This window comes from Hesperophylax consimilis, chromosome 6, assembly GCF_061612785.1.
Source record: "Hesperophylax consimilis isolate HC1 chromosome 6, BYU_Hcon_1.0, whole genome shotgun sequence".
Taxonomy (NCBI): Eukaryota; Metazoa; Arthropoda; class Insecta; order Trichoptera; family Limnephilidae; genus Hesperophylax; species Hesperophylax consimilis.
Window position 1 is genome coordinate 22,770,953 of NC_142841.1, and position 23,024 is coordinate 22,793,976.

Genomic DNA, 23,024 nt, shown 5'->3' on the forward strand with positions numbered 1-23,024 from the left:
AACTTTATTAACTGGGTTAAGTAAGTTACTAAGTTAAGTTACTTAACCAAGTAAGGTTAAAAAAAATTTTTTTTTCATCGTTTTTAATGACTTAATATCACTTTTTAAAGGTGTGTTGAATAGTCACTGTGTTGAGTTATCATGGAACATATCGTGGTCTTAATGCGTAGAAGTGCCTCGGTCAAATTTGTACATCGCCTGTTCATCGAATTATTGGCGTAAAAAATAAAGAAATTATATTTTGAATTCAACATTAGATAGGTCATAATTTCATTAATTTAGACCACCTGATTTAGATATTCATTCAACTAAGGATAAGGAACGTATTAGATAAGGAACGTATTATTAGATCAAATTATCAGAAACTGGCACTTCTAGCATTAACTCCTAGATATTTATTATCCAAGTGCCTACCTAAATCTTTCATAAACGTACAAAATCTACAAGTGCTTATGAATAAGGACTTTGTAATTGGTTTTATAATGAAAACATCTTCTTAAGTTTTTTGTATACCAAAGTATACTAAAATATCGTATTTCCAAGCACTCAGAATAATTTACACATGATATTTGTCGTTATTCCAGTTAGCCTGTCAATCTTTTTTTCAAATTTTCATTTATGACATACAGAATCCAACAAGATGATGCAATAAATAAAGTGACCGGTTCTTATAAGAAGGTTATACGAACATAAATAATATCTACATTCTACAAACCGTAAAGTTTTATTAGATATCTATGACATGTTTTCTTTAGCACAACTTTTATTATTTTTGGCTCCGTTTGACCAAATCACTCAATATTTAAGTGCTTTTAAATTTTATTTTGATGCCAATTAATTTGAGATAACATGAGCACCGCTTTTTAAGTAAAATATTATAAGTTTAAAGTTAACGAGTCGTTTCAATGACGCTTTAATAATGATAACTTAATGGCTGATAAGGTTATGGATAGACTCTAGTCTTAATTGCTGTAGTTTTAATTACATCAGCTTTATTTGAGTGTGGTTAATAATAAACTAAAATACAGATTAAAGCATAATTTAGGCAGATTTGTGGAATCATCTTATTTGCGTACAAGTATTAACTAGCGAAAGAAAATTATGTTTTTTTTCATATACGAGGTAGTCCCAGAAGTATCCGACCTGACTTATAAATGACTGTCGAGTTTGAAAAAAATCCTGTTGTCGAAAGTACCAACCTAATATAGCTTAACTCCTCGGGCTACTTCGGTTTTGAGACGTAGTCTCTTTAGTCTCGTAGAAATTGTAATGTCTCCTTACCATCATATTTAGAAATTTGAACTAAACAGTGTTAAAAAAATACCATGATTTTTAAGTATAGAAGTTTACCACAGAATAATTAAAATGCACATCTATCAAACCAAAATTTTCAACCGCAAGTTGAGAAAAATTTATGATATTTTGTGATTTTTTTACTACATTTAATTTTTATTTGAAATGATAAAAAGAGAGATGGGTTTGATGTTTAAAATGTATTTGTAAATTAAAACATATGTTTTTTTTGTTTGTTTAGTGTTTAGAAGAAAAAATGTAGAGCGAGCAATTTTTAAAATTTTTTTGCATTAAAAATTTGAATATTTCAACAAATATATGTTTTTTTTTAAATAATTTGAAAATGTAATTTATCACCTTTCAAAAATAGTTTAATTTTGGATACCTTTAGAAATATTCTATTTATTTAGATTTCATTGATAAGTGGAAATACAAACCAATTCTCAGACTTTCTGACAGCTTCTTTAAGAAATATAACAGTCAATATGTCAGATGCCTGAAGGGTTAAGTTCCAAGTTTAAAGGAGCGACGTTTTTTTATTTGACAGCCATCAATAGTGAATACTCTCAGTGAATTTGAAAATGGAAAAAAAATGTTATCGTTATGTGATACAATAATTTAATTTGAAAGGTCTCAGTCCAATTAATATCAAAGACGGGGTAGATTCTACTCCAGGGGAGTCCGCTCCTTCGTTAACAACAATAAAGAAGTTTAACTGAGGCCGTACGGACTGCCATGAAGAACATCGCAGTTGTCGACCAAATGAGTTGACCACTACATAAATGGTGAAGAAAATCGACAAAATGGTACTGGAGGACTGTTGACTGAAAGTGCGCGAGCTAGCAGACATTGTAGGCATTTCAAGTGCTGTAAATCGTATGTTGACTTAAAATTTGGACAGGATGGGTGCTGCGTTTGCCCACAATGGAACAAAGGCTAACTTATTCAAGAAAAAGAAGTTGTTGCTTCATCCAGACAATGTTCACACATCTGTTATCGCGATGACCAATATCATTAAGTTAAAGTACAAATTGCTTCCTCACGCACCCCATTCGCTAGATTTACCCCCCTCAGATTATTTTCTCTTTCCAAACATGAAAAAATTTCTCTGTTGCAAAAGATTTGCTAACAATGAAGAGGTGGAGTCTGCGATTGATGGATATTTTAAGGAGATTTTTCACAATAAACAGGGTATCGAAGATTTTGAACATCGCTGAGAAAAGTTTATCGAGCTAAATGGAGACTATGTTAGTTTCCCCATTTTTGTTGCATTTTGTTTGTTAGGTCGGGTACTTCTGGGACAACCCTTATATACATATGTGTAAACTTAAAAATTTGCTCGGGCTTTGCAGTTTTTTGAAATCAGATGTGGAATTAGTAATTTTCCTTTTATTTTAAACGTCGAGTGTGCAAAATTCACGAACTTCACAATCAAATAAAATCTGCTATGATAGGTGGGAAAGAAGGATGGGGGTGTTTTTTGACAGTCACTTTACTCTCGTTTTGATGGTCAAGTGTGCAAAATATCATCATCTTTATTAGTATGTATTTCTAAACACGGTACGAAATATAAAATTAATAGCTTAATTAATTAATTAATATGTAGATACATTGGAAACTGTGACATCATAATGTAATACTGAACAGGGCTTTTTAGGTTCATGTGAATTATTCACTCATCCTGTCATGTTGTACATCCTGTGACTATGCAGTTGCGGTTCGTGGTCTTTTTCACTGTGGGTTCCGAATTTCAAGAGAAGATATTACATTTGTATACCTATTTACACCTATTTGTATACCTATTTACACTAACTAGCATTATCTTTTTTTAATGTAAACAACACCATATTTCGCTACTGTACAATATTAGGTATAAATAAAAAGAAAAACTGAAAAATCAGTAAATGATCGTCTTGTTTTGGCGTAGGTTATAATATTTCACCGCCAGGCGGATTGTGTTGGTTTGGTTTTTTGTATGAAGTATTTTAAGTATGTAAGCTGATTCTATAACGCACAGCATGGGAATATCGGGTTGGTATTTGACCTTATTTTTCGGTCGCATCGATCTTAAAGTTAGAATTTTAATGGCGCACTGTTTATAATGTGCTAATATTATTATTATGTTTATTTCATAATCTCTTATTTTTAATGGGGGTTCACTGCACAAACGCAATTTATAGAAAATCGCCACTGGTTCTATGACAACACCGAATAATGAAGAAGAGTTAAGATAAAAACAAACAACTTATCTTAAACTAACCTAACATTAGCTAATCCATCCTCGTTCACGTTCTATTTTGTAATAGTTATGTTTTATCCGGTTCCCTGAAATGCGTAGATTTATTTTAAGAAATGTTTAGTGTTTGCCATGGATATTATTTATTGAGCTTAAGATTTAGAATAATAAACAATGTTATTATAACAAATTATTATAAGTAATAATTAGTCTCCTAAAATATCAGTACAAATTGAAAATATCTCCCCAGTAAAAATAAATGACGCCGACGGGATTAAAACCCGCACCTTCCGATGTTTATATTTTAAATTTGTATCGATATTTCAGGCGACTAATAATTGCTTATAATAATTTTTTTTTATCCTTTGTGCTATAAATAAAAAAACCTTGTCTAATAAACAATAGTTCATCATTATAAAAAAATAATAATGTTATTAGTTGCCAAAATATTTGTTCTACTATTTTTTTTTAAAACATGAAGCTGCATAGATTATTATTTTATAGCCACTCAGTAAACACTAAATTATTTAATTTAGATATAAAAACACAACTAATTAAATACGTTTTACTATAAAAATTTTACGAGTTTCCTAAATATTTACGACTTTCGGAATTGTATAATTTCTTTACGAACATAAAACGTGGCGATATAAAATATGAGTCTGATAAACACCCAAAATGTGAAATAACACGATAATCAATTTTCTTGAGATTTTTATAGCTTGGGACTTGATCTAATTCTTCGAGCCGCCAATGGACAGATTTTTTTAATTTATTTCTCATGAACGACAATCTTTTTTTACAACACAGGTTTAATACTTAATGGCCTTTCGTGTTTTATGGTTTTTAAATTAGTGTGATTTAATGTGAGACATTCACTACAAACACTTCGCGAGGCAGGTTCTCGTAAAGCTGTAATGTTTTGTAACATTTTTTACTGCTTTTTAATCGATGGAAAAAAACACGCATCTAATTTATTTTTATTGGGAAAAACGTTTCGTTTTTGTTGTTTTTTATGAAAAGACATCACGGCGTGAAATTTTTCAGAACGAATTGCACAACATATTGTCAACTGCTTACAGATTTTATGTGCAGTTAACTCAAATAATACGTAGGCAGAAATCGTAGGGATACAGTCTAGGCCTGTTGTCCCACGGGTCGGTAATCAAATCGAATAAAAGACATAAACCGAATGCTGTAAAACGAGAGTCAGACGGTTAATTTTGGTTAATTTCTGTCTTTCATTTTGCCTATTTTACACAAAATGAAAGAAAAGTGCTGAATGAATTCATTAGTGAGCCGATCCGTTGATCTTGGATTTCGGCATTCGGCATCTTTCACTCGCCCTCGGAATGAAAAAAAAATTAAATGTCTGAAGATGGAATGAACGCCCGTTCATTTCTCTCAGTTTAGTTTTATTTGTGCAGGAATACCAATGGGCACAACTTCGTTCGACGGCATCATAGTGGCAAAGGACGAATGAATGTTCATTTTTATATCATTCTGTATGTGCCGTGTGAACGCGAAATGAAATAAAAATAAGTAGTAAGCGTTCAAAGATCGTTTGAAAGGAAGATATGTAAATACGAATGTTAGAGGGAGCGCGCTAATATTAAAAAGGAAAAATTGTGAAAATATTTAATAAAACACGACTCGTTTGAAATAAAGCAAAAATCTCTCGAAAAATGAATTTTCATGCCTATAACATATTAAATAACAGAATAAAACGTGTTTTTAATAATTTTCGGAGCTTACTTTGCGATTTTTTTATCGAGGGAATTTCATATAATTAAAGTTTCGGCGTAACAAATGTACTGATATTATCTTCAAAAGAAAATTTTTTTTTGGAACTTAAAAACTTGTTATAAATCGGTAGAATTTGGGTATGCGGGGGCTTAAGAGGAAACCCGGGCGCTGAGAAATTTGAACAATAGGTATTTTAAAAATCACTTGCTATCTCACTCTGCTCAGCGAGCGCGCTATCGATGTGTAGGTACCCACCCAACTAAGAGTGTGTGCGTGCATGTTACGCTCGCCCTCCCGCCCCGCATCTCCCGTCTTCCGTCCTTCGTCATGTAGGTATATCTGGTGTTTGTGGTTGTCTTTCCGACTTATTTCTCCTTTTGTCTCGGCATATAATGTTTTTGTTTACTGGGCACTTACTGGGTCTTACTAAAATCTCTAAATAGTATCGAACAAAGTATCAGCTGTTTGTGTGCTTAGTTTTTGTTTTCTTCTAAACTACGAAATGGATTTTGATAGGATTTTCACTATCATTTAAAGATTTTCTTCCGAAAGGTTTACACACGTTATTTATAAATATGTATTATATTTATAAAAAGTAGAGGAAAGTCATTGTGTAATCAAGTGATTTAAAATATATTTCCGGGCGCTTAAATTGCTAACGCTGGCTAAACCTTGTGAGATACATCAAAATAATGTACTAATAATTAATTGTATTGCTCTTAATTACTTGACCGGTCAGTGGCTGAGTGGGCATCACGTTTGGGTCCCACCCGGGCGTCCCATGTTCGATTCCTCGGCTGGCTAAGTTCTCCATCACAACACAAGCAATACCTTCCGCTTAGTGTGGTGGTAGTAGGAGTTTTTCAAATGTTAGGTTATTCGTAACCAGGGAATGTTTGTCTTTCTTTTAAAAATTAAAAAAAATCTTACTACCCATATAGGTACACCTACTAAAATATGTAGGTGCGTACATTTGAACTGCCTCAGGTGGCTTCTTGCTGCTAACTCATCTTCAGTCGCGTCACGACTTGAGCGTGCGTTTAGACTGGTCTCCCGATCCTGCCTGACACGCAACTGGCGGACCGATGCATATATCGCCAAGACCCGGACAATCCTCACCCCCATGAACCCGGGCACCCCTGCTCAAGTCACCAAACGCGAACCACTTGGGGTGACCTATGACAGAGGTTATCCAATAAATGGTTCCCGGGGCGGCGGTACCCATAACCACCTCCCAAATTGAAAATTATTATAGTACTTGACGTATACAAATTGAATTTCGTAAAATTTTAGTAAGATCGGCAAGTATGGTATACTCGTAATAAGTCACTAAACCAAAAAAAAACTAATAAAATATATCAATAACTCGGGAAAAGACAACACTAGTACACCGACACAATTCGATATACTACGCTACATCACTTTGCTGTATATTTATTTGTCGAAATAGAAGTTAAATAAATAAAATAACAATATACATTATAGGCTATTGAAGAATTATAATATTATGCTAGTTAACCAAAAGTTATTTTTAAAAAAATTATCCATTTGAGTGTTTTGTATCCATATTGGCAATATGGAACGAAATCACCTCGGAGTCGGTCTGGCCGTAACGGATGTTTTTTTTACATATATTATTTTACGTAAACATATGAAATTAAAGTAAGAATATCGGAATACTTCACCAAACAAACACAAAAGTGACCAAACGGAAAAAAATAATAAAAAAACATCGATTACTCGGGACAACACAACACTAGAATATCGAATATCCACAGACATAGGAATTAATAGACGAGAAGATAATGGCGAGGGGTAAAATCAACTGTTCAAGGACGAAGGGGGTAAGGCTGACTGTGATTCGTCAATAAATCAATCTGACAGTAAATAGGCATCTCGCATTATAATATCACCATTTAGTTCTTAAAAGTAAAATCTGCTTTTGAATGAATAGACATTTTTACATGGGAGCGCAAATTACTCGCCACGTTATGAACTAATTTGCGAAGTCCAAATTCGGCAAAGTAAGGCAGCTTCTATTTTCAGAGTCGTAGTTAGTTTCAGAGTATTTAGTTAAGACACTTTTACAAATGTTTCATAATTTACTTACCCCAGTAAACAACGATGAGCACACTTGAGAATCGCTACATTGTGATGTGATAGTATATGTTTCTAAAACTGATCCATATAATACGGTGTGAATAAGCTTAAAATAAAGTAAAATAATGCTTACTTATGGAATGTAATACGACAATTGGGTTTATTCTCTTTTTCACATCTATTTTTACAAGTTTTCATATCACAAGTCAACATTTTGCAGTGTTATTTCGTAAAATGAACCGATGATGCCTCGACCATAGTTCGCACAAGAATGATGACGTCACGTTTTCAAATTTCACTTGAGGCCATACGCGAGCACAGCCGGCTCCAATGGAACCGGTATGGGGAGTGGGGATAATACGCTTTTAATCACTTAGGGCAGGTCTACTAATATTCATATGTCTATGCGAATATCGATTTATGACTACGTGACATCTTGATCATCTTCGCACAAATACATACGTATTTATCTAAACCCTGTCCCCCCGACCATTACCTCCCGAATACTGAGCGAAAGGGACACATGCAGCTCGCTCTACTAATACCTAAATGAAATCTTCAAAATCGAGGTTTTGTATTCCCCATTTTTCTGCTCCAAAAGTTAACCGAATTTCATTTTTTTTTACCAACTACATAAGAAAAAAACTATTCTATGTCGGACCGTTTTGATTTTTTTCAAAATATATTGTCTAGTTTGTGGACTGAACGTCTTTTGACTGCGTTTAAATCAGGCAATTTTATTGATTTTTGGAAGGTCATAACTTCTATAAGAAGCAATTTATCAAAAAAAACAAAACGTACCGACACGCAAGTCGCCGATATCTATTTTATGTTAAAAAAATATTTGCTCTAGGGTTAAAATCCAGAAAGATAAATGGGGACTACGTTTGTATGGAAAAATCACCGCCCGGTAACGTCTTAAGACCCCACGCAGAAAATTAAGTTTGTTGTAATAAGGTAATCGGTCTGCAGCCAAGTTCAGTGTGAAACTTTTCTGCAGCATTCGGTTTTTATGTTGATTGCTTACCGACCCGTAGAACGATGGGCTGGAGTGGATAACTAAAGATTAAAAATATTTTTTTATCGATTTAGAGCTTAGATGCAAATTTTCTGTAAAATAATATTTGCATTTGCAATTTTAGTCGTAACTTATTTTATTAACACTTGACATAAGTAAGTACCTTCGTTTTATTACATAGTGGTGTAAAGGTGGGCGTATTGCCGGGTGGAAATTTCTGCCAACTAGTGCAATTTTTTTGTGGGAATAATGTAGCGTTTTTGCATAGCTTTATACCAAAATGAATGAATGCCAAAACTTTATTTATAATAATAATAATGGTTATTTGGATAAGACATAGGGAAATGGAAAAAAGTAAGAATAAACAAAAGAATTAGAATAAATCTAACCTGTTTGTTCACTAGTTTTAAAGACGCCAGTGAATGACATGGACGCGTACCGAAACCAGTACCTAGCGAATAAAAATGTATATTTTACATAATATAACTCGACATAAAAGGTTTATATACCTATATAGTTAATGCCGAAGAAATTACAATGAAATAAAATAAGCCACAACATCAAATCTTTTATATTTTAGCCACAGGCAATATTGAAAGAGCGCTTTGCATATTAGGGGACAGATCATTCCAATGAAACTATTCTTGAACTGTGAAAACATACTTATTTTGAATTTTAGCCACAGGTAAAGAGCGCTTTGCACCTTAGGAGACAGATCTTTCCAAAGAAACTATTCTTGAACTGTGAAAACATAATTATTTTGAATATTAGCCACAGGCAATATCGAAAGAGCGCTAATCACATTAGGGGACATATCAATCCAAAGAAACTATTCTTCAACTGTGAAAACATACTTATTTTGAATTTTAGCCATAGGCAATATTGAAAGAGCGCTTTGCACCTTAGGAGACAGATCTTTCCAAAGAAACTATTCTTGAACTGTGAAAACATACTTATTTTGAATTTTAGCCGCAGGCAATATTGAAAGAGCGCTTTGCACCTTAGGAGACAGATCTTGCCAAAGAAACTATTCTTGAACGGTGAAAACATACGTATTTTATATTTTACCCACATGCAATATTGAAAGAGCGCTTTGCACATTAGGGCCCAGATAACTCAAATGAAACTATTCTTGAACTGTAAAAACATACCTATCATATGAATGATTGGTGGGTGAGGTTCTATTTTTTATACATTTCACTCATTCAGGCTGGCCGCATACATACGTTTTCCGTATTCGATTTCCGAATTCGTTTTCCGTATTCGGAATTCCGTGAGACTAGCGCAAACGTTCGTTTTTCTTCATTCGGAATGTATAAACGTCAGTACCAGTGTTGCCAACAAGGGCGATATATCGCCATTTAGGCTACTCAGAGCGAGAATCGGCGCCGAAAAAATCTAAAAGGCGACTGGTCGCCAATTAAGCTACTTCAAAAACATCAATTTTAAACATGTCCCGAAATTCTCTAGCCACCCTCCCCATAATTTTTTTTATTTTCTGGGGACAAATTTTATTTTTTTGAAATTCTCTAGCCACCCCCCCCCCCCACGAAATTTTTATTTTCACGTAAAAACATCAATTTTAAACATGTCCCACCTAACAGCAAATTCGGCTACTTTACGCTACCTTATGTATGAGAAACGGCGATATTAGGTCAAGATCCGTTGGCAACACTGAATTACTGAACGGAAATTTCCGTACGTTTGCGTCGGCACAAACTGTATGCAATAGCTGCGTTCCACATGACGTCATTAGGTTTTTTCCATTCGGTTTCTCCGAACGCGCCGGCCCTGCATTCGGAACGTGCGTAAGGAATTTGTTCCGTTCGGAACTAAAACGAACGTGTGCGGCAGTTAATGTATTTTCTACTGATTCCGTGCATTCGGATGTCCGAATACGGAAAACGAATTCGGAAATCGAATACGAAAAACGTATGTATGCGCCCAGCCTCATTCTTCATCAATTTAGCGAAGAGAGAAAATAGCTCAAGTTCGAACAGCTTCGTCCAGACGTTCCACACATCCTGGGCCGGCCTAGTAAAATTGAGCCAAACTGAACCTGGCGCAAGTAAAATCCTCAAGGGCGCTGTGTTAGGTATTGTCAGTGCCTTTTTCCTTGGCAAGTCGGAGAAAACTTAGTGATATTAAATATTATCAAATTATTAGTTTTCCTGTTAAAAACGGGACTTCAGGTCTTTAACGAATGAATTGAGGGGTTTCATAACAAACTATCAGTAGAGCACTAATATGTTACGCGGAAGCGCAACACGTGTTCTTAAAAATTATAATGTTTCTCAATTCATCCATTATATTTGTTAGGACAAGGCCACCAGCGTAAACACGTGTTCCGATATATTCTGAACACGTAATAACTAATATTTTATTAGGAAATGGGCATGCAGTCAGATGTTAACAGTATTTTGAAAAATCATCCATACTCAATTTTCTCTGTATGCACACAACATTTCCAACTACTAATAAATACCTATTTAAGCCGCCAAAAGGCCGTAATAAAACCAATGAAATGATTTGTTACTATTCTCACATATTCGCACATTTCCATTAGTGTGCATGTGCAGCTATTGCTTAATATATACTGCTTATTTGCACTAATAGATACTGTCTAGTTCACGCGTCGCACGCCTCTCGGATTCAGGACGGAGCTATTGGATGGTATGCTACTTTTTCATCTGCGTGAGTTGACTGTTCTTCGAAATATAGTCAGGATGAGATCGTTGTGGAATCTATATAAACATATCATAATATAGTTGTATTTTTTGAGGTATTTCATATTATGTGGTGTTGGCTTTCAGTTTTATATTGATATTATTTGTGATAGTGAAAACACGGACATGTCAGGGGTACAAGTTCAAGGTTTACAAATTGATTATTGATATGGAGTGTTCCTTAGTGTAAAACCGTTAATAGTGTTTATGACTTTGAGTATGCAGGTTACGATGAAAGCAGAGCATATCGAAACATATGTTTTTTTTAAATACTTTTACTATCAGTAGGTATCACTGGTGAGAGACTTACAATATTGATTGTTTTTGATGGATTCTTACAAAATATCTCATCAATTAGAAGATAAAATATATTATCATGCAATTCTTGTCGTCCATGTCCGCGTATCATGGCATTATTCTGATTCCAGAACAACAAATAATTGTAGAGTTTTTACAGCCATATTTTAAAATTATTTTTTTTACTATAAGAAAGAAGAAAATCAGTTCTTTCTTAAAGTTTTATTGTTATATCTCTGCCTTTACTTGCAGATTTCTGTGTTGGGAACTCTTGATAAATTAAAAGGTTATTTTACTACAATTACGTTTATTTACGTTACAATAAATTAAGGCTTGTTTAACCACACTGTTCATTACCCGACGGTTAGTAATTCTCTGTTTCTAGAAGCTTGAAGACTGACAAGGATACCCCACAGGCAATTGCTACACTCTAGCGACATCTGTCGGACTCTGGAGTAAGCTTGCTTACTAGTGCCACCTATCGCTTGAATACTTAACTTATTACTATACATCACATTTATTTTTGACCGTCATTCCTTTTACTCTAAACCAAATGTTCGAAGTAGAAAACAAGCCAAAACTCTTTTCGAAAATATGAACGAAGAACTTTATCTGTGAAAAAATTGCGAAAGTTGAAAAAAATAAATCACGGCCCGCCATCGCTGTCACCTGTCCAAATTCATTCAGTGATTCACTCACGCCATGTTTATTGTTACTTGTATTGATAATATTGAGCTATCTTAGATATCAATGAAAAATATTTGTAGATTTAGGCGCATGATTTCTGTATTTATTTAGGTACCAGCTGAACCCCGGCGTTGCACGGGCTTTACACAGAGTTTTAAAAATCAGACTTAGACAGTGACGTTCCTCTTGCTTTGAAGGTCGATTGTGGAAATTTCATCAATCTCGGAATAAAACTGTAGATTTGTATAAAATCAAACAAACCCCGGCAAGCTCTTTAGCTGAAGTGATCCCGGAGATGCTAGTGTTTATTAATGGTTTGGAGTTATAAACAGGGTTGTGAATTCTAGCAATCTGGTAGACATAATAATATTGTCACTAATTCAAAAAGTTAATTTTTGTAAGTATTTGATTGACTTTCTTGCCATGTCATCATCGGGTTTATTATAGACTACTTCCACGTCATATAATCTCACAATACTCTTTTCTTCGTTCATCCACTCTCTATGCCCAAACAATCTAGACAGTAATTTTCCCCTTATTTTGAATGTCAAGTGTGCAAAGTTTCACCAAAAAGTATCAAAATACTGCTTTGCCGGGTAGAAAAATAGGATGGGGGCCCGGAGCAGACTCCTCCAATTGCGGATGCACGGAGAAAACTAACTGATATTTAATATCGTTAAATTATTGATTTTCCTGTTAAAAACGGGACTTCAGGCCTTGAACAAATGAATGGCGATTTTTAGAATTCTCATGCAGGATTCCAACCATCATCGGTGGAAAAAAAGAAATAATACTGGAAAATATAAATATTACTGGAAAACTAAGAAATTATTGTATTTTTAGATTACGAGAGGCAGTATTATTTTGATGCTTCCCGACCTCCTTTTCCTTATCTTTTTTCCCTTCTAGACTCCCTTCAGCCTCGAGTGCATGCTATCGTCTCTCACGATCTGTGTGGTATTCAAATAATTTAAACAACACAGAACCGTATGAACACTATACGCCATCGATGACAGTGGCCACGCACACACATTTGGTGCCTGCGTAAACTAATTACATAAACTAGTAAGAACTTCACAAAAAAACTAATCTAAAGGATATTGCTCTGAAATTCCATTGTTCTTAAATTTTTAATTTTAAACGAAAATCCGGGGTTACGAAAAACCTGAAATTATTAGAAAATCTCCTACTACAATCATCATTTTAGTAATTTATTTTTTTAAGAAGTGCAACATTTTGTCAAGATTGAGGTTTCTCAAGAACTAAGTAGCTACGAAAAAAAAATGTTATTTTTGAAATCAGCACATAAAAAATATTCAAAATCAGTTCTTATATTTCCGGCATCAAAAATAATAATTTTATCAGCCAGTATTATAGACAAATCCCATTTTGAACGAAAAAAGATTTTAGAAAAGAATGTCCTTAATTAGTTGTTTTCTTTTTGCAGTGAGTCTGTCCATCCCCAAATCCACTGGCGAAGAACATAAAGAGCGACTGCCCTACATCTTTGGGGCCCGGCTGGATTCGGAGTACGAGATAGAGGGGCTGCACTTCCACTGGGGGGACAAGAACAACCGGGGCAGCGAGCACGTGCTCAACGACGTGCGCTACCCCATGGAGATGCACATCATCCACAGAAACAAGAAGTACGAAACTGTAAATGAGGCCATCCTGCATCAGGACGGGCTGGTGGTCCTGGCTTTCTTCTATCAGGTAATAAAAATATATAAAATAGGTTAGGAATTTTAGCACAAATTCAAATGTAACATTGTCATCAAAAGGCCAATCAGCGTCATTTTTTTCACATTTGTAAAGTCACATAATTTCAACAATGAGCTAGGAAATTTTGAATAAGCGTAATAGAGTGTGGATTATAAGTTAATAATACAAGATCCACATTTTTCAGTAAGAAAAAATGGTTAGAAATACTTTAAATATTGCTTGCACAGCAAAGCAAAAAAACCTTTCACAGGTTAAAAAAAAACTTTCAGCAACAAATATGATTTAAGATTTTCACGGTCAAAAGTATTTTTGTTATTTGTTTTTGGGGTGTTATGCCGTGTTGCGCTAACTCCTTCTTTAGCCAACGTTTCGGACAGCATTGCAGTGTCCATTATCAGGGCAGATGTGTAACACAACTGCAACACATCTGCCCCCCTGATGATGGACACTACATAACACCCCAAAAACAAAAAACAAAAAAAACTTTTAGCAACAAATATGATTTAAGATTTTCACGGCCAAAAGTATTTTTGTTATTTGTTTTTGGGGTGTTATGCCGTGTTGCGCTAACTCCTTCTTTAGCCAACGTTTCGGACAGCATTGCAGTGTCCATTATCAGGGCAGATGTGTAACACAACTGCAACACATCTGCCCCCCTGATGATGGACACTACATAACACCCCAAAAACAAAAAACAAAAAAAACTTTTAGCGAGTTCAATCGGCAGCGCCTGTTGACAGGCAAAATCGAAACACAAAACAAAACAGATGTTTTAAGTAAGGGGAAATATAAATGTAGGTACTTTTATTCAATAGCTAGGTTTTTCAGGAGGAAACATATTAATTTTTGATTATTTAACCCTTCAAGGTAATTTGTTCGCTATTGGGAACAGCTCATATGGTCTCATAGAAATAATTTTATCTCCCTTAGGTACTGTCATCGTGAGAAATGTGATATACACGGTGTTATAAAGAAAAAATACCACGCTTTCTATTCATATCTCGAAGTAAACCACATAAGAATCAAAATTTACACTTCCATGAAACCAAAGGTACCGACTGCATTTGAGAAAAAAATTAAGACTGCTTGAATTTTTTATTAATTATTTTTATTAATTATTTTTATATTAAACGGCAAAAAAGCGAGGTGACAATTATGTCTGTAATATATTTGAATAATAAAATGTGCTTATTTTATTTTATTTTTCGATAACAGTAATTTTAGTTACAAAAAGCGTGACGTCAGCCATAAAAAAAATTATGTTTGCATTAAAAATACGAATTTTTAATTTTTTTTTTCTAATAATTAATTTTGAAAGCATATTTCATGACGTTTCGGAAATAATCCGATAACCTTCTGAACTGACAGAATATGCCAGAGGCCTGAAGGATTAATGATGCATTTGGGAGGCCGTCAAAATGGGATACCATAAGCCTGATGAAGACGAAATAAGAATACCTTTGTTTGAATATAAGCATCTGGATCAAGTTATGTAATTTGTAATTTTCTGGTGTATTTCTATGCAACATAAAAATAGCATGGAATATATTGTACATACCTACTTACTATTTCAAAATACCATTTTCGTAAATTTTTTTCTTTACAAAATACTTATTTATTAAATTTTATAACTTTCGTAAGAATGATTTTTTCATAATAAAAAAATAACAATATCCAATTAAATATATATATCTGTGAAGAGTTATAATAAAATAGCTTAAACAATATAGTATAAAATTATTCAAAGTTAGACATTTTGTTTTTTATTATAGTTAACAAAATATAAATATTTCACTTTCTAATTAACTACATACATAAAAGCTATATATAATAAAATAATACCTACATATAACGATAATAATATTACTTTTATAAATGTTGTGTTCGTATAAGTCTATGTTGTAGATTAAATGGCTTCGTACAATTTTCTAATTTTCAATACGTCAATTTCTTGGCACGATTTATTGTGGGGGTATCTGGGTTATAATTGAAGAGGTTTTTTACAGATTTATTCTGTATTATTTGTAAATCGTAACTGAAACTTAAATGTAACATCAACTATTGACAGCATGTTGGTTCGGAGTGTAATTTTAAAACATTATGTTTTAAAAATTACCATTAGTTAAATAAATAGCTTAAATATAATTTAAGGACAATAATATAAATGTTGGAAGCTTGCCATAGACATCAACGTTTTTTAGTGTCATAGTCTATTTCCAGCTGTAGGTAGGTACTTATTTAATTTAGTTTTCATTATTCTCTATACCCACCTAAATAAAGTTAATGAGAAGGTAAGTAGATAGATTCTATAATTTGTTAGATATTTTTTGTGTCAGTTAACGGCGCTATATAGTATTATTAATAATTATAAGGGATTATTAATAATTATGCATACACATATTTTGATTTTTTAAAATTTATTCACTCAAGATACTATTATTTTCTTTTGTTAATTTTTCCTATTTTTTTTCTCAAAAATATATACTCCATACTTACTTCGATCGTTGAATCCCTCTATAAAACTATGTACTATTTTCCTCAGTGGGATGTGTGGGATTGCACTTATCTCCCCACATTCTAGAATACTTACTTGAATCCCTCTATATAACTATGTACTTATACCCTGGGTGGGATTCGTGTGATTGCACCTACCTCCCCACATGCTAGAATACTTACTTGAATCCCTCTATATAACTATGTACTTATGCCCTCGGTGGGAGACGTGGGATTATTATTATTACTATATAAATTACTATCGTTACATGTATTATCGTTTGAACGTTTCAAAGCTCCATAGCTGGCGATGGAGATGAACGGTATGAGCTGAAAATAGTTGAGTTAATCATGAAAAAGTAATTTACGTTAAAAAGATGAGCGAACTTCTGTTCCAGAGGTAGGTGTTGCCGCTTCATGAAAAATATTTATTTTATTCTATTGCAAGGTTCTTGTTTGTAGGTTTTGAAATGAAAACAAACTAGAAACATATTATTGTAGAGAATAAACACGAGAACTGTATTTGTATGAACTAGAATAATATGCAAGGTTTTCTCATTGAGATATTTTTTCTTTATTTATCTTCAAAAACATAACAGAAATATATAATAAGTTTACGAGATTATTACAAGTTTTATTACATTTTTTAATACATATTATATCCCCGCTAGCTTGCGCCGTGTTATAACAAATAGTATACGACTTCATTTTTAGCATAATAATAAAAACAATACAGGAATAGTGTTGAATAAATCAAAACAATAGAAGTAAATAAAATATAGGCAAGTAAGAATTGAATTTACACGTTATGTTATATCTAGTGATTATTAATAATTAATGAATGGCAAACTATATAATTTAAAAAATATATTATTAAAACAGAAAAGTTTCAAAAAAACTTATCTGTCCAGAGTAAAAAAGAAAGAATAAATTAAATTAAATTTACATGACATTATGCACCTATGAACACGTCAAATAAAACACATAATATATAATATAAAATTGATATGGAATCATGTTGTCAGTTATGATTTTTGTTATTATTTGATGAAGCAGCAAATCTAGTACCTTGACATTCTTATCATTTGAGGTGGTCGATAGCTCGGTGGATAGGTCACTTGGCTAGCTGTCGAACGGGTCGAGTACGATACTCATAGCGGGTATCCGATTTACCTGTTCAAATTGGGCGGCCTATAAACCTTACAATATTTTTTTCCATTTTAGGTGCAGGACACGGAGGCCAAAGAACTCAACCCTCTGGTCAAGAACCTGACCTTGATCGACGACTACAATACCAGCATGATTCTCAACACAACCTTCACGCTGGCCTCCCTCATCCCTATCATCACGGACAGGTTCTATACCTACAAGGGGTCGCTGACCACCCCGCCCTGTTCCGAGGCCGTAACCTGGATCCTGTTCCCTGATCTGCTGCGTATCTCCGTATTCCAGGTATTGTATATTAGACAACACACTGCATATTTACAGTAGGATAGTGCAAGACGTCAGTAGTCGTCCTTTGGTGAAAGCATAGCCGCTATCTATATATCGTCTATACTCCGAGATAACGGAGAGGTTAAAGAGGTGATTGGGTAATTATTGACCCAGATTTGATATCACAAAGAGCGCACACAGAAGGGAATTTATCGGTAGGTACGTACAGCTTACCAAGAAAATGTAGATATTTAATAAAATGAAACATTTTTTTGCTATGGCAATACCGAATTTAGAAGAAACTTATAGTCAGTGTTGCCAAATCAGTTCCTTTAGGGCTAGACTTGCTCTAAATTGAGGCCGCCACCTCCAAAAAGTGATTTGGAATGTTTTTCAGATAATCTAACTCCCCTTTTACACAAAAATGATCAACGAAAAATGACAATTTAAGAGTTATTTCTTTAGGAATCGGTTATGTATGTGTTTAAATCTTGTTTTAATACCTCAGTATTTCTCTTGCCGCGACTTTTTCCCCCCCAGGAAACGAATATTAAGCTATAAAAGGTTTTAGCTCTTTTTTAGCTCCTTTTCGTGTAGCGGCTGGCTTTATTTTTAAAATGGAGTTGGATTGCGTATGGTAGATTCAAAAATGAAATTATAATTGACTACTGAATTTTGCTGTTCGATTGGACAAGAATAGGATATTGATTCTATGATAGGATCGAATGGTATCTGCCCCTGAGCGCAGAATTTTATCATACCAACAAAATAATATTCGATTAACTATATTGATTGAAAAGTCATGATGACGATGCAGGTAAAATAAGAAGACATTGTGATTGAATGCATTGCAGCAAATACATATTATGTTGACATTAGGAACTTTGAATAGAACTTCAATGCATGCAAATCGGCTTTAATGCTAATGCAGCAAGGGCAATTGCGATATAAATCCTATAAATAATTAACAGTCCATACATTTCAAGTTTATTGTCTGTAACAACGATGAGTGATGACAACAATGAATAGCCCAGTAAGGGATAAAAGAGTGATTATTCATTTATGAGAACTTGCATTAGTTGGGTATCTGCTTCCCCGTTATGCCTGCAAGTAGATACTGCAGCTACTCAATAATATTAGACTGGCAGGTACCTACCTAAATAAAGTCTGGAAAAGTCTTTTTGCCCACAGACAACGCTCGAAATTACAAGTCTCTTCTTTCGAATAGAACAATAAATTGTGAGTGGTTTATTTATGAATAAATTTGTAAAAAAGGGAACAAGCCGAAATATGGTTTTCCTATTATTAGAATATCAAATTGATATTTCTAAGTTATCATTGCATACGATGGAAATGTTTTTTTTTTTAATTGCCGGCAACCCGGGCGTTTATTGCAATCGCATACAAACAAGTAAGTAACCCGCCTCACTGGAAGATTTCTGTTCTGAGGCGGGTATATATTTCATCCTTGGGGCATCGCCAGCCTCCAAGCTAGGGGGGAAGCTTGATTTTTGTGTAGAGCTTACAGGGAAGGAACAAAGAAGTAGTCAGAACAAACTATAAATATTTACATACAGGCTTACGTGTACCCGACGCGTTGCTCGGGTTTATGAACAGGGCCGTTTTAAGCCGTGAAGGGGTCCAAAATATTATTTTGCATTGGAAATGTCAAATATTTTATATTTATGGAATTTTTTAATGTCTAGATTCCCAACATAGATATAAAAAAGACTTGCAAATACCGCACATTAGTCCCAATTCCTCAATGATCTCGGAGCCCTGTGAAACTATGACATTTCCATCTGGAGTAAGTGACGAGAGTGAAGGGGGTGGTAAATTACTTACAACTGTAACAAAGAAACAGAAAATCGTCAAAGCGATATTTTCTCCATGGTATCCCCTTGTGTATGTATGTAGTGTGGTGGAAGCTAGTGGAATACGAATTATAACATTTAAAAAGAACGGAAAAACCGCCACAGGTGAAAATTTTCGTAGGTCGAAGCGCACACCAATAAAAGCTTTCGATTTTAATTTTTCGGGGAGTCAGTACCCCAACAATATTTAGACGAAAAATTAGTATTTTATTAGACGAAATATTTTAGCATTTCTTAAAACAGAACCTTTAAGGCGATGCACTACGTCGTGTAATATTTTAAAACGAGCCGCTCTCAATAATACCCCTTACGTAGATGGCGATAAGGTTTAAATTCCCGCTTAACACCATCCGCCCGTTTTGATTTATGCAAGAAAAAAACATGGCCAAAAAGTGCCTTTTATTTTATTTTGTGGATGATCAGACATAAATATTTAATTTTTTTCCGATTATTTTATAAATAACTTAATTTTCCACATTATAAAATAAAATCATAACCGAAAATGGGTTCGTAAGTAGGAGATTTTGAACTTTAAAGCAGTTTTCATAGGCTTTATATATTATTTTTTTCTGGGCTTATAAAAAGACTTATCTAAAAAATACTCGATTAATTCAAAGGCCAAGATGTTTTCTACTCGCATTATTTAATTAACGCATTTGAAATATTTCTAGGCGACCAAATTTTCAAACCAAAAACACATGATTTTGCATTACTACGTATGGCATCTCCTTAAAACACATCAGCTTAACCAGCTAGTAGCCAAGTGGACATATGCATCGAAATCCCAACAACAAACGCCTTAATTAAATAGGCATTGACATAAAACAATAAAATAGATACGTACCTACGTGGCAAAATGTTAGAACCTAGACCCAGAGCAATAAATCATTAGCTCACTTATTTGAATTTGCATTTATATTACAATTTAATAGGCAATGTGATATGGTTTAGATGAAGGTATGACGTAGTAAGCTAGATTTATTATTATAAATGTAAATAATAAGGGCGTAATAAAGATTGTCATCCTTTTGTGGAGACATTTAGGAATTTTATTATCTTCATCAATCAATTTTATTGCTTTAGACAGTATGCAACTTGGATTGAATGGTTTCAGATGCGTCGCAAGCTTCCAAGCTAAGGAGGAGGGGGGGCAACTTTTTAATAGAGCTTACAGGGAAGGAACAAGCAAGTAACCAGAATAGACTGGAAATATTTAGGTACAAGTGTACCCGGCATTGCTCGGGGTTATTATTTTTAAAATTATGTGTAGATTCTCTAAATTCAAATTAAATATAAAAAACAACAATTCCTCAATAATCTCGGAGCTCTGTGGGACTATGACGTTCCCAACTGGAGTAAGTGACGAGAGTGGAGGGAGTGGAAAATTACTCACTCCCACAAATACACGGAACAGCGACGCAGGCGAATTTTTTTTCTCCATAGTCCCCCTGGGGTAGGTACGTGGTGTGGGTGAAGGGAGTGTAGTATGAATTGTTATATTCACAAAAACACGGAAAAAGCGCCGAGGCTAATTTTTTTCTACGGTTTCCCCTTGGGGTAGGTATATGATATGGATGAAGGGATCGGAATATGAATTATTATATTCCCAAAGATACTGAAAAAGCGCAGGTTCTAGGTCGAAGCGCAAACCAATAAATGCTTGCGATTTTTTATTTTTCGGAGAGTCGGAGAGTAGCTACCTACCTACCTATACCAACAATATTTAGAAGAAAATTCTTTAGTATTTTCTTCAATGGAAATATTTAGTATTGTTTAAAACGGAAACCTTCAAAAAAACATCAGTTAAATCGGCTAGTAGCCAAATGGACAAATGCGTCGGATTCCCACCCAGGTGTCGCAACTTCAAACCACTGCAGTCCTCCATCATTGTAGCATTTTCTTCTCAAACGTAAATGTGAAATTTCAACGTGTATCACTTTGGAACCTAGCTGGGGGGCCCCTCGAACGTTGTGGCCCTATGGAAAATTTGATACATTATTTACCGAGTCCTGTATCTTCAATGTGTACCATTTTCACAGCCTAAGTGAAAGTCTGGCCCCGACCGAAACGATAAGTTATGTCTGTGTCTGGCACTAAACATTTTTTATGAAAAATTTGTAGTTTTGGGGCCAGTTACGTCTTTTTTGGCTAATTTGTCGAGGCGGGGGCAGCTGTCCCCCCTGCCGACGCCCATGAATGATTTCTTTCTTACATGCGTCTGCAGATGAATCCATAAGTGTAATTTTATCCGTGAGTCCCCAGTTTAAATAAGCATTACACTCATAATTTATTATTAGTATAATAATAAGAAATTAAAATAAAATGGGATGTTGGATCGCCTATTTATTTTTTATGTAAACTGCTTTCTAGTAACGTAGGTGAATACATTAGTACCTGTCAGCTATGATATACCGTTCTCTGGGTTTTGTAATAATGTCCTAAAATGGAATCTGAACACCCTGTAAGAAAACCATTCTCGAGTCATAAAATATATTTTTAAATACTTTTTGTGATCAGCGGGGCGCATGGAAAGTGCTCGCGGGCCGCACCAAAAAGTCTCACGGGCCGCAGGCTCCAAAAAAGTGATTTGGCTTGTTTTTCAGAAAATCTAACTCCCCTTTTACACAAAACTGATTAACCTAAAATGACAATTTAAAAGTTATTTATTTAGGAATTGGTTATGTTTGTGTTTTTATACCTCAGAATTTCTCTTGCCGCGACTTTCTCCCCCCCAGAAACAAAAATTAAGCTATAAAAGGTTTTAGCTCTTTTTTAGCTCCTTTTCGCGTGGCGGCTGGCTTTATTTTTAAAATGGAGTTGGATTGTATATGGTAGATTCAAAAATGAAGTTATAATTGACTAATGAATTTTTCTGTTCGATTGGACAAGAATAGGATATTGATTCTATGATAGGACCGAATGGTATCTGCCCCTGAGCGCAGAATTTTATCATACCAACAAAATAATATTCGATTAACTATATTGATTGAAAAGTCATGATGACAATGCAGGTAAAATGAGAAGACATTGTGATTGAATGCATTGCAGCAAATACATACATATTATGTTGACATTAGGAACTTTAAAAACAATCCTATTAAAAATTTAAATGCAAAATACCGTTAATAAGAAATCTCAATTCATTTGGGAAAAGCAATCTTTATTTAAAAAGAGGTTGAAAATTTCGAATATGTGCAAAAGAGATGACGAAGAAAGACGTCTATGAAAAAATAAGTTTTCACTTATTTCTACAATAAAATTGTGGTTTTTATAAAAAAACAAAATTTATTTCTTCAATAATTGCAATATACAAATTACTTTACTTTCATATAACACAATTAATGTTTGCCAAGTACCTAATTCAACCAAAAAAATACCTCTGGCACCAATAAGAAGAA

General features: G+C 34.1%; 1 protein-coding gene across 1 annotated transcript in view; it reads left to right on the top strand.

The window, feature by feature from the left end:
- Positions 1 to 23,024, top strand: part of CAH9 (Carbonic anhydrase 9) — a 66,162-nt gene that overhangs the window by 37,327 nt on the left and 5,811 nt on the right. The window contains exons 3-4 of the mRNA XM_089632454.1: positions 13,551 to 13,816; positions 17,543 to 17,770. Coding sequence (XP_089488580.1) covers positions 13,551 to 13,816; positions 17,543 to 17,770 — 494 coding nt within the window. The remainder of the gene's footprint in view (positions 1 to 13,550; positions 13,817 to 17,542; positions 17,771 to 23,024) is intronic.